Source organism: Aplidium turbinatum, chromosome 3, assembly GCF_918807975.1.
Source record: "Aplidium turbinatum chromosome 3, kaAplTurb1.1, whole genome shotgun sequence".
In the NCBI taxonomy this organism is placed as follows: Eukaryota; Metazoa; Chordata; class Ascidiacea; order Aplousobranchia; family Polyclinidae; genus Aplidium; species Aplidium turbinatum.
The window spans coordinates 9,110,410-9,124,347 of NC_137474.1; the positions used below are offsets into that span (position 1 = coordinate 9,110,410).

Sequence of the window (13,938 nt, forward strand, 5' to 3'; positions counted from 1 at the left end):
TCATTACACGTTTAAGAACATTAACCAATGTAGAACATGTTTATCTCCACGATGAAGTCCATTAACCCTGTAACAAGCTGATACTTCGTGTTCCGGGTTTCGATTTTACCACAAATTCCCCGTGGTTAATAAATTAACAAAAATAGGAAGCCAAAAATCTACTCTCGACTGTGCACTGTACAGTGAAGCAGGCTACAGAAAAACTTTTATTTCTTTTGTTGTGACTTATGAGAACGGTAGGCCTACTGTACAATCATAAATAACACGAATAACAAACTAAATTCCACAACAGGCAGAGCTATTCAGTAATGCTTCATGCTTCATTAAAAAGTTTTGCATGATTAAACTTTGGCTTTGCGTAGATGGTCAAAAAACACAACAGAATTGAACGCAACTGTCAATATCGATAGTTGAAAAATTTGTTTGATAGTAAAAACATTGAAATGAAATTTGGTTCATATGGAGAATGACGGGAATTAACTAGATTGATAAGATCACTAACAAAGAAGTGTGAAGACGCTCTAGGTGTATCTCTGGCGTCCTCCTTAGAACAGTCAAATAAGGGTAAATGACGTTTATCGGGCATGTCTACCGCAAGTGCGGAATTATGCATTCGGTAATGATGGGTCGACTTTTTGGTCAGAGGCACGGGGCATCCACGTTTGAAAATTTTTAAAAAAATTTTCAACAAGGACAAGCCGGGATTTTGCAAATTTAATAAGAAATGGACGATCGATCGTTATGGAGACTCACTTTTTGGAGACTGACACGACGCCTTTTTGCCTTATTGAGGCAGGGCCGATGATGATGATGATGATGAAGAACAGTGTGTTGGATTGCTATCAATTTAAATTATGATTTGCTTCAAGATTGTCCCTATGTGGTGCAGTAAGCTTTCACTTCAGCTAAAACTTCTGATAATAATTTCAAGCGATACTCAGATAACTAGGGCTAATCAAATGCATGTTTAATTAGTCCAGGTTCAAAGGTTAATACAAACTAATGGCATATGCAGTTAGTTACTACGAACTACTTACTAGGGTTTTGGCTTTACAAAAGTATATAGCTATTTTGAAACAATGACAAATAAAATATCAAAACGAAACGTTTCAATATGATTAATTTTATAATAATGTAAAATATTTTCAAATAATTGCATGTTAAAATGACAAAGAGCTTTGAAAGGCTACAACCACCAACGTCTCCATCAGATCGGGTGCATAATCATCACTAAAAACACTTTACAGTAAGATTTTGTCTATAAAAGAGCAAAACTACATTTTATTTATCGCAGCTTGAATGATTTGTTTGTTTAGGCTACAATGATCAAGCTGTTAGATTAGATTGCTTTTTTTCAAAGTATAAGTCAAAAATTTATAAAACAAGGATAACCATTCAAAATAAGAATTATATAGTTTATAGTTTTCTCAATGCACTACTGTTTTCCCAGTTAGATCAACTTCCAGTGGTAGGCTATATTGCAGGTCTATACTTGGCTTCCAATGGAGTGCGAATTGAAAGGTACTTTTGTTGGAGAACGTAACGAAATATATTTACGGTAAATTCAAGTGCATTTTGGTATCTAACAATACATCAAGAAAATATTACAACAGGCTGAGGAAGATTTTGTCTTGGAATGTCATAGGTTTACCAGTACTCTAACAATTAGGTTACAATGCAATTTTAAAATTAAAAGCTTTTGTCTTTATTTCGCATACTATTTTTTCTATGGTACTATAAATAATTTCATTCATTGTCATTGTTAGTGAGACATAGTGTTAGTATCAAAAATATCTTTTCATTATGTGAAAACAAAAGACCTACTCAAATATTCATGGAAAAAATTTAATCACAAATTGAAGACAATGCAAAAGACCTGGGAGAGCTAACCGATGATTGCCAAAGAATTTTGTAATTATTGGTTAGCTTGGTAGGCTACAAACAACAAAGAATTTTTATTGATGCTATTCTGCAACCGGCTGTCGATGCTGTTGTAACAAAATTACTTGTTAGCCTGATAGCTTATTATCATCGAAATTGTTTTGGAAATGCAAAAATAGTTTTTTTAAGATGTTATGTCAGGATGGAAAACATATATTAGGTTGTTGAGTGGTTTGATTTACGTAAAAATAAATTGTTTATATTATCATAACTCTACTTTTGTTAATAAATGTCGCAATATTACAATCGCTAAAATCTATAATGTCAACAACAAAATATTTAGTTGTTATATACATAATATTTTAAAAAACAAATGTATCCAGTATAGGAAGATTAGGCTTATACCGATGTTGAATAAATGTAAAAATGATAATTTTTTATCTAAAAAAATGCATTGGGCTATTTAATTCAGAAAAATTAGGTATTCCGTTTAAGAAGCGAACAAGACAATTTATAATTTGCTGTCGTCAAAAAAATCAATTTTGAAAAGGTCAGGCTCAATTCAATAAAGGTCAAGCTTATTCAATTTGAATCCAATATAAAACATTCAATTGGTACCCAAGCTTACTCTGAGTCTAATATATATTTACTAATCATACATTTTATTAATCTTATCTAATAACAACACTGCACAGCTGATTCCTGAGCATCGTGTCAAAATTTATTTCAGCAGCTGAACAAATAAGATTAAATTAATCCCTAATTTCTAATTTTATTGCTTATCCAGACTTATAGCAACAGAGTTGTTTCGTGTTGAGGAAAGACAATTTTTTTCGTATATTTGTTCAGAATTTAAGAATTACTTTTTTCAGGCTGATATTGAATGTAAGTCATAGTTAAATGAATTTTTTTCATGCGTCTCAACTCTTTGTCTGATTCGGCGTCCAAAGCATTTTCAAGCTAAGCGGCTTAACAAATGAGAGAAATAATTTTTTATCAGTCACTTTATCCAGCAATGACGGACAAAGTACAGTACCGAATTGTTTCTAACTACATTCAACCAAGTATTTGCCTGCGGTATATAAACCTCCACGTTAACTTCAAGCTACAGAGTGAGATTGTGAGCACAACGACTGATGCGTGGTATTATCTATTGTTGAACAAATGCTTGACATTTTTTTCTCTTCCGTTACTGATAGTATGATAGAATATAATTTTACTGATCAGACAAATTTTTTTGCAAGTTTATATTGTTTCTGCGAAGTTTAATCTCTTGAAAAATTCTATTACGATATTATTACATTACGCTATGTTAAGTTTCCTTTTTGTGTTAAACACTCATTGAAATTATTTTACAAATAGTAATTGTATTTCCAATTTGTATTGCTGTTAATATCCCCTTGCTTAGTGACGTATACGTACAAAGTTTCGTCTGGCAGGGTAATCATTTAATCAATATGCATGGTACTTAAACTTGCTGTTTTCTTTTCGGTTTACTGAACGTCGTACAAAGCAAGTTCAGTAGCTTTCAAGTCTAGTTTGTTAGAAGCTAGCCTTGCTGACACAATTTGTTGGTTGTTGATGAATAACCTCAACTCGTTTAGCCAAACAATGTTTTCTACATTGATTTGTCAGCAGACATGCAGACATGTCTGGAATTATTTTTTCCACGGCCAATAGTTACCAGGAACCAGCCTTTCTAATCTTTAGTCAATGTCACAACTACTGATGCTTTTTTCTTGCATAAATGAAGCTCCAATGAGCACGCAATCCGTACATCGTAAGTAGGTTTGTCCGTGTTTTAATGCTACGTTAGATAACGTAATATTCTCGTGTACAGGATACACACGTCAGTTTTGATTATTCGTGCGGTGTTCCAATCAAATCAGCGCTTTGTACTCTTCACCTTAGTTTCATCATACCGTGACGGCTTACCTCATTTTGGACCAGTTCAGTGGCCGAGTCGTTATCACCTTCAGCTGAAGTGCTGGTAGATCTGAAATCGATTCCAAGTCGGGTCATACCAAAGACTTTAGAAACAGTACCGATTGTGTTCTTTCTTGAATAACGCAATGAGAACAAGCCGGGTGATAATATGATTGCATCGTAAACCTGATGCAAAGTTAAAAATGAGCCCTGTCGCTAAAACACCTTTACTGTTGTAGAGCGACAGTAAATAAAACCATAACATTATTATTAGGCCTGCTTCCTTTTGGGCCAGTGAGTTAGTTCAAATTGTTATATAACTTTTTCTGTCTTTTGTATATATGTCAGTAAGACTACAACAGTTTGAAACAGACTAAATATTAAAACATTTCTTTTGCTATGACGCAAATTTTTTTGGTTGGTTCTGCTTGTTTATAAAAGATAACCAAGAATAAGTGGGTCTAATGTTACACCAAGAGGAACTTAACCCATATAAGACATGAAAAATAAAGATGCTTAAAAATTCGTGAAAGTCACATATCATCTTTAATAGTGTGTAAAGGGATGATAATTGCCAAAAAAAAATTTAAATTTTGTTGATTTATTGAAATATTTGCAAAAATCGAACGTTGCGAAAACGCATCGTTTGTCATCCCGCCGGCAGTGGATGTTGCGAAAACGCATCGTTTGTCACCACGCATACTATTGCTGTTGTCGCAATTGATTCGTACAGACTTAAAACATATATGTAGGCTATGTCTGTCTAATCTCTTGATCTTCCTAGCTATTATCTTCATCCGTTTAGTTGTATGCATATCAGTTTATGATCTGTCTGCAGTGTTTTTTCTGAAATATTGTAATATTTAGTACACTAAGTCAGCTTGGCAGTTTGCAAAATTTATTGCTGGAAAAACGGTTGCATTATCATGTACTCACTCGTAAAAACGTATTCACTGTTAGTGGTAATGTTGAGAGCATTTCAAATGTAAATGAACATCGCATTTCTTGCAGACGTATACTGTTTGGCTCTGGCATTGTCTGCATCTTCGGCAGCTTTTGGGTTCACTTGGAACGATATCATGAGCAATTTGATCAAACCGCCTTCTCTGCATTGATCGCGTTTGTTAGCGACCGTTGTCTTCCTGTTTTTTTGAAGAGGGACTCCACATTTTTTAAGCCAGATTTGTACCAGTGATCTGGTAAAGGTCAGCATGTCTTGGCTGTAACCACCTTCACTCGCAAACAGCCAAGCGTTGTTCACACATACATTCAACATGTAGGAGAGGATTGAAAAGTACCATTTTTTGCCTCGAATATTTATCCTGTATTGTGAGACTGAAGGGGCGGGACCTTGCCACTATAGCTTCAGCCGTAAGCTGATCACGCGGTAAATGGCCCAGCTGCACATTTCCTTCGTCACCTGAATCTTCATCAGTGATATTTCCATTATCCGGTGGAGCGATAAACACTCTAATTTCTTCAGACATTTGAACGACAGTGATGTTATCATCATTTTCTTCTTTAGAACTTTCTTTGTCAGAGTATCTTTCAAGTTCTTCCAACTCTTCATCCAATCTCTTTTTCCTAACAATGGAGACAAAATAATTCTCCACACGTGTGGGAAAACTAGAATTAGAAAAGTAGAACAACAATGTAATTTGCTTTCGACAGCAATCACTAAATTAGGCCAACAGTTAGCACAAAAGATTTCCTGTAACACGGAAAAATTGTTATGATATGGAAGATAAGTCGGGCTTGTGGGGTATTACTTGAAAACCTTCAACAGATCTTTGAAGCACATTGTAGAATTTTAATAATTAATATATAATTTTTAATTGACAAATGAATTCTAACTTGTATAGCGGTTAAATATTTTTGCATGAGGTTTTCGTTATACTGTAATTATGTACGAAACTAATGTAATATGTTATAAAACATTCAAAGACAGATAGCAGATGGATTGAGTTGGGTCAGATTATAGTTTGTAAAGAAAACTTTATTTACAGATTAGCATATTTCATTATCAACAGCAATCAATCCATAATAAAATGCAGAGCGGTCGCACATCGAAAGCTCACGGTATGACAAACGTTGCGAAAACGAATCGTTCAGCGCATCTGTGATGACAAACGTTGCGAAAACGCAACAAAAATTGCCACGCATTTTGAACACGAAAACACTTCTACTTAGAATACAGCTAGATTTTATATAAGTGAACCAAGCAATACCTAATACATTAAATTAAGATACACACTAAAAAAAATTGTAAATTCCTCATATAAAAATGCAACTTACCTAATATTTCTTGCAGCCATCGCATTCCAAAAAAATGTCGAAATTCAAAACTATGTTAAAACTTCAGTAAAGCTAATAAACAGATAAGCTAACTTGTTTCTGACTCTCGTAGCACTAAACTAACTAATGAAACTGGACTGACAGCAAAATCTCAAGCAGATCGACCTATAAATAGAAAAAAGCGCGACCTACTTGTCTGTTGCGAAAACGCAACGTTTGTCTTATATGGGTTAAACAATTGGACTCGTGAAAGTTTCTCTCCAAATTGACGTAGTCCACTCTGCTTAGTCTGCTACAATTCAACCGGAGTCAGCGACAGCAGCTTCCTTGTGTAAATTAATTAGAATAGACCTAAGTTACTGCCTTTGAAAGTGGAGGCTGCTATCTCCTTCTGTTAAAAATACAGCAGTTGCTGATGTCAAACGTTAAACACTAATTTCTGCTTGAATAACGCAAAGTTTGTTAAAAACCGTTTTAGACTTGAACATTTTTATTAAAGCGGCTTATTATCCCAATTAATAAGCTATTCTTGATCTTGCTATGTTTTTTTGTTTTTTTAAGTTAAAATACTTACACCACAAATGTTATTATATCTGTCTAAAACTCTAAATTGACGCCAATGTAGAAAGTAAAGCCAATCACCCAACAACCAAAAACTTTCAGATTTTAAGAAAATGTTTTCAAAGTGACTTCGCAAAGTTAACCTGAAGAACTACAAAAAGAAGTTTGAATAATGGAACTTCTAACTTAAGTCTCGAAGAAAAGCTCTTGATTATCTAAATTTTTTGCCTATCCGCTGCATCGCAAAATCGTCTTAAAGGAAACCATAGATTTAAAAAAACACGTCACAACACCCCCCCTGCAAATGCTTTTCTCAAACAGTTTTAGACTATAAAAATGCGATCGTTGAATGTCAGTTACTGGTATGAGACTCTATGCTAACGGACTAATGTTATAAAACAGGGACTCTCAACTGGGGAGAATTTGACCCTTTGCGGTAGATTGCGTCTATTTAATGGAGTAAACGGACTACAGCAAGAAAGAATAAACTGCATGAGAAAAATGTTTAAATTTTATTTCTAAAACGCTGGTGAAGATAACTTTATAATCAGAAAGTCGGCGTAATGCCAGAGCGCAGTGGCGGTAGAGATATCCGGAGGGTCTTCATTTGTCTTCACATAGCCTATCTATGCAAACCTAATGGTTTCTGAGCTGTCTTGCTAGTGAAAACATATTAAGCAGGTGTTTTGAATGAGAAAATGTGATGCGTTACTGCATTGAAGATAAAGTAAGTTACATCCACAAGCTTTCCACCAAATGTTAAATTTATCCTGATCACAGTAATTTTTGGATAAGCCTCTATTTTTTTCTTAATGCTTTAAATTGAAAGTTTACAATTACAATGCCGCAATCATTCTGTACAAACACGGCTTAGCAGCAGAGCCTGCATTTAGTTTCTATTCTTTAGATAACGTTCTAAAATATAAATGAACTAAACTCACAAACTAAATTCAGAACGAAAAATTGTGCTTTAATTATGTTAATGTGTTAAAAACGATTGATAACTATTGAGATAAACAAAGTATCAACAAGTGCTTGAATATCCTTTTATAAAACATTCATCAACCTTGTGTAGGTTACATTCGCTGTTTGGTTAGTGATTTAAATATTGGTTTTAAACTTTTCTAATTATTGCTGGTATAGCTTCGCAAAAAGTTTTCATGTGAAGTTTAGGTGTCACACGACCCATATCTGAATATTTGTATCAGAATGGGCACTTTAATGATAATTATGATAGATGTTTGTAATGAACAACAGAAATTAAAGTAGACCCACGACGAAGAACAAATTATTGCAATTCTTGTGCGACTATATTCACCCGATGATGTTTGATGAGTCTTTCAAGCGTAAAGTTACAATAATCAGAACAATCAAAGTCAGGCGCGGATTTATGGGGAGGGGCCAGGGGGCCCTGGCCCCCCCCCGAAATTTTGTGAAAAATTGTATGTTTCCGCATCAAATGGTTTGATATGCTTCTAAACAGCTGATATTAGTCCCTCGGCATCACAATTGATGAAAATGGTTGTTTTAATGTCTATTTTCTAGCATATCGTATATGTCGTAGTATCATTGTTCATATCTGTTTAGCTTTTTCTTTCTTTTTAATTGATTTTCAAATTTTCTGGCCCCCCCCGAAAAAAACTCTTAGATTCGCGCCTGATCAAAGTACACAGTACTACACACCTTGGATCTCATCACAAAAGCTTTAAGATGCATTGACAAAGCAAAAAGAAGAATCAGCCAAGCAAAAGATAGATTTTGAACTTTTATGAAGATTTCAACGAAGAAATTCGAAGCCGAGTTAGAGTGCAAGATAGCTAGCTACACAACTAACTTAGGCTACTACAATAAAAACAACATTGCGGAATACATTCTGAGAGGATTGGCGGTTCAACTGCAGCAGGTCATGATAGAAGGAAAAATATGTGTGGGAAAAAACGGAGCAAAACTTGAGAGGATATAAGTTAATGGGAAGAAATGTATTTTCAAAGTATGATATGTAGCCTACGTGAAATGACAAGACATTTAATTACTATAATAATTCCTCTAGCCTTCGTTGTTTTAATGTTTCTCGCACCAATTCAGTTCAGTCTAGTTTTCATTGTCGGAATGAAAACTACAGTACGTAACCAGTAGTTAATCATGCAGAAAAAAAAGATTATCCAATGCTATGAGGATTTGTAATTTAAAGACTTCGATAGTTTTTAAACTTAGCTAGCTATGCTGTACGATCACTGAACACAAAAGATAAAAATATTGACTTGAGAAACCGTATTCTATTTTAGTTTGTTGGTAGAAGTTAGAACAATGTATGTAGCCTCATTGCACTTTAATACTTTAACAGTACGTAAAATATCATCTTAAAACCCAAAGTTGATCTTTGTGATTTAAAGTTCCGCTTTCTACACAAGTAGAAGTTTGACAAAGCGTGTTGGGTGTTGCTTTTCATTTTTGGCTTATTGGATAACCTGCATAGTTTCAATCAGTTTACTTATATGAAGCTATTGATTAGTAAACGCACAAAATGCAAACTTTTAAGGTTACGTACTTGAAACTGGTTGTAAAACGTAACATACCAACAATTCGTAGAGATGATTAGTAAGGCATGACAGATTGTAAATATATTAAACTCTGTGTAGTGAAAAGAGTAAAAACTACAAAGGTCTGTCACTGTACAAGCAAAAGATTCTTACCTCAATACAGTGAAACGACCAGTCATATTCAAGAGAGCTTGAAATAATGAAAATACCTTATTCGAAATACAAGACCAGACCAATTGCGTGACCTGCATATTTGTCTTCACCACTTTTACTACTAAGTGTATACCTGTTATGCATCATTACACAGTCTTTTAACGTTATTTACATGATTATGTTGTTAGCAGTGAAGGTGGGCCTAAAATTAAAAACTGCTTAAACTTTGTTCAATTCAAACGTCACCTGACGAATGTTCTTTCATTTGAAAATTTAATGTTTATTGCACAGTTGGCGGTAAGCTTACCTGAGTCTATCCACAAAACATATTTTTAAATAGGCCTGGGCCCACCTTTAGTTTTACAAACAAGGTATAGATTAGAACTTAGTAAGTGCAACTGAACATTTCGTATCACAAAACACATCTCGAGGACCAACAGAAGATACTTCCATTTTTTTTTGCCCTTTTTAAAGTTTATGAAATGTTTACAGCTTCAAAGTAATCCTATTAAGAATTTCCAAGGTATTAAGTCAAAAAATCCAAAGTTCATCATTAGATCAAAAGTTTTTTTTCAGCCCAGCTCTTTTAGCTTTTCAATATTAAATTAACGTTTCTATAGAATGCTTATACAGACGTTTCCAAGATGCCTCATGTGGGATATAGATAGGATATAACTATATAATATAGAAATATTTAAGAGCCCCTGGTATATCATTATATTTTGAAACGGTATTGGAAATAGCTGTTTTTCGGCAGAATGTATTACTCTTGGCTGATTCTTTAGAATTTTTTGATCACACTTCTTCTTTAGCAGTATATCTCTAAGTCAGAAAGTGTATTTAATTTATAAAAAGTTGCTTTTTCGTTCGTTAAAGACATATATCCATAATGTTTTTATTTTTCTATTTAACATTGTGTTCTTTTTTTTTTTGGCACAATACAGTTAATGTTGTATATCCAAGCTATTTAAGAAACCTGTAGCCTAGGCTACAATGTACAAAACATGCAATCTAATATTTTATTTGCTTAGCTTTTTTTTTATACTGTGTCTGCCAATTCAATACAAATTCTCCTTCAACAAAGTTTTAAAATATGTTGAAGAACAAAAAAATATTATAAAAAGACGTAGTTGAAAACCAACATCTATGACCATATTGCAAAATGTGTCAAGCTATTGCAATTATTGTTTTAAGTTGAGCAAAACAAGAAAAGGCATAAAAAGCTTTTTTACGAAAGCTTCCAGGTGTATTTTGAAACAATATAACAAAGTTAGCTATGCAATTCTCTGAATCAAGTAGCCTAATTATTTCTTTGCGATGCTTAGTGAAAAACCTTCGATATACGTAGTTTACCATAAATAGTACAAGACTTTTTTGATAATTCAAAATCTACTCCTTAACAAAAATGAAAGACTGCTGTAACATTTCTGATTTGTACTAAATTGTCTAAATAGTTTACAGTATGGCCTATCATGTTTTCAATTAGCATGTTATAACTTCTCCGGTAGCTATTCTTACAGTAACTTTTCGTATGATTTTTGGATTAATTGTTCTGTTTTCGTGCAGGCCATTGTGTCTCGATGTTTTACCATGGTTTATTTTTCATCGGGGCTTATATTGATTTTCTTATAAACTTTATATTTTTTTCTTGTCCTTTGTTGATATAAAAATAACTAAGAAAAGCTGTAATTATTATGTGGGCCTACAGCTCTACATGTACATTGTACAGCCCACGACAACGCAATAAAGGATACAATTTTGCAGCATGTTGAATTGATGTGCGGTGCACGTTTTTTTGTATGACGTACGTTTGTTTTATAATGGTTTGCATTGTAGTTTTGTGGTTGCTGAATGGTGATACTAGTAAAACCAGCCCGCAAAGCTCTGTATGAAATTTGTCGACAAATGGTCTTGGTAAACTTACACAGCAGCCTACTGTTGCCCTAAAAATAGATAGCCTATATACTTTGCAAAGCACGACAAAGCACACACACGCACCATTGTGGTTAATCGATAACATGTCGATTCAAAGTCAAGGTTTCTTGTAAAAGGCACATTTATTGGAAGTAAATAATAGCTTGTTCTTTTTGAGATAAAATACCTTGTGTGATAAATGACTTATCTAATACTCAGAAGCATAGCCTACTTGAAAGAAAACGCCTTTTCAGTTAGCAAATTGCTCATTTTTACATTGATTCAACGTCTGTTCAAAAAAGAACCGAAAACTTCTTGGGATCAACTAATGACGTATGAGACATTTTGTTTCAGCGCTAGACTACGAAACCAGTTTTATCCAAAACTGCAGCCAACTATTTTACAGAAAAATAAAACAAAGGCAAACTCTATTTCTGGTTTTCGCTGCTCCTGGCTAATCAGCCTGGTTATGTTCAAGACTGAGCGTACTTGAGTGCTTCTCTATGTTTGTGAATTGTATGTTAATGGGATGTAAGCTTACTGTGGACTAACATAAAATCTGATTGGCAAATAAAGTTGTTTCTCTTTCTTTCTCTTTACGGTGTTACAAAAAACAAGAAATTGTACAAATCATTTAATAATTCTGTTTCAAACTTTGAGAAATGCTTGAAAAACGCTTCATTTTTATACCTTCGAAATAGTGGAGCTAGGTTAATTCGTATTTAATGTGAGTTGTGATATCGTGTTGGCAGAAATCAATTACTATCCATGACTGGTTGCCATAGATACACTTGGAGTAAACTATTCAAACCAATTATTATAACTGTTGTAATTGAATTAAATTTGAAAATTTAGAGTGTGGTGAAATAATGGTGGTTTTGCTTAATATAAAATAACTGATTCTCAACATGTTAAATATTTTCACATACTTCTATGTGATGTTGCCGCTGGGTAACTTTAATGTGAAATTTAAATAAGGTATAGGTCCCATTCTTTGTTGCATCATGAAGGGTTTTCGTGTTGATTAGAAACAGCAATGACATATTTCATAAGACAGTTTCCAACATTTTTCATTTTAATTTAATCTTTTATAATACAACATGTTTGATGATAGGCTACGCTTTCCTTTTTCATTTGTTTTATATAAATTATTGAAAAATTGTAACAAAAAAGTTATGCATAGTCTACTGTATATGTGTATAAGTAAGCTATGAATTAAGTTTAGCTAAATCTAGTTAAATCAGCGTTGTGTTGATATATAGGCTACTGTAACTTTAAAAATAAAAATAAATTTGGATCGATGTTGGAACTACAAAAGTGTAGCCTACATTCCTTTTTCATTCACAACATTATAATAACAAGAATAATAGCATAGGCTACCTGACATTGTGCTTACTTTCCTGGTCAATTTTTACTGTTATTATTATTGTTATTTTATTATTATTTTTTACTGGTACATTTATCTCGTGAACTAAATCCAGTGCCCTAATGGCTCCTCAAAAAGCTTTCATCATCTTTTCTGTCTATTTTGACATCTATTGTAAACAAATCCTTCGCCAGTGGTCTTGTCCTCCCAGAACTCAAACATGCCATTGTTTGTTTACACTTAAAAAAGCTTAGTCTACTCTAGAGTCTAGAGTAGACAAAGAAGAGTTCAAGAACTATCACCTGTGTCCAATCTATTTTTTGTATTAAAAATATTGGAAATAGTAGTTGACAGGCAGTTAAATGATTTCTTGAACGTGGATATCAATCGATCTGCTCATGGTCAACATCACTCCGCAGAAACAGCTTTAATAAAAATTCATAATGATATTGCTACTGTACTTGATTGTAATCATAGCCTTATTCTACTTTCTTTTGATCTTTCAGCTGCTTTTGATACCATTGATTACAAAATTCTTCTAAATCGTCTCAAATCAGATTTTGGCATTACAGGAATGGCACTTGACTGGTTCTCTTCTTATCTTTATGATCGAACTCAATCTGTAGCAATTGACAACTCAATGTCTTCTGCAACATTTCTTTCTTCTGGAGTTGCTCAGGGTTCTGTTCTCGGCAGGCCTGGATTAACCATTGTGCTAGGGTGTGCTAAAGCACAGGGGCCCCGCAGACAGAGGGCCCCACTTTTCCTAAAAATGAAATAAATAAAATAAAATAACAAATTTTTCCTGAAATTTTTTTTCAAAAATCTTAAAAAGGCTTATGGAAATAAAGCAAGTTTTAGTCATGAAAACATGTACCAGATAATAAAGAATGACAAAGATGAAGCTGCTTTCCCTAATGCGGAAACAATTCTTAGATTGTTTCTTTGTATGATGGTCACTAACAGTTCTGGAGAAAGATCATTCTCTAAGCCAGTGTTTCTCAACCTTTTTTGGCCGAACGCCCCCTTCATGAACTGGCAAAATGCTATTAATACTACAAAAAGTGCTCAATGCCAAGCAAAAACCCAAGCAGAGCGATATAATTAGCAGCAATGGCGAGTGGTTAGCGCGCTGGGCTCGCAGTCGAGAGCCTGCATGTTCGACTCCAGCCACCCGCACTTGCTGTTGTTTCTCTGGGCAAGAAACTTTACGATAATTGCCTCTACCCAGTGATCGATTTCGAGTAATGGGTAGTGCCAAATTGAAGTCATAAGTAGAGTAGTCAACCGGAAACAGACATT

At 33.9% G+C, this 13,938-nt stretch overlaps 1 protein-coding gene across 1 annotated transcript; it reads right to left on the reverse strand.

Moving 5' to 3' along the window:
* Positions 1-5,039: 5,039 nt before the first annotated feature.
* LOC145766521 (uncharacterized) lies at positions 5,040-6,195 on the reverse strand. The gene is made up of 2 exons (XM_082578247.1): positions 6,103-6,195; positions 5,040-5,391 (listed from the first exon to the last, which is right to left on the reverse strand). The coding sequence occupies exons 1-2, from the start codon at positions 6,120-6,122 to the stop codon at positions 5,040-5,042; spliced, it is 372 nt and encodes a 123-aa protein (XP_082434373.1). The 5' UTR covers positions 6,123-6,195.
* Positions 6,196-13,938: the final 7,743 nt, after the last annotated feature.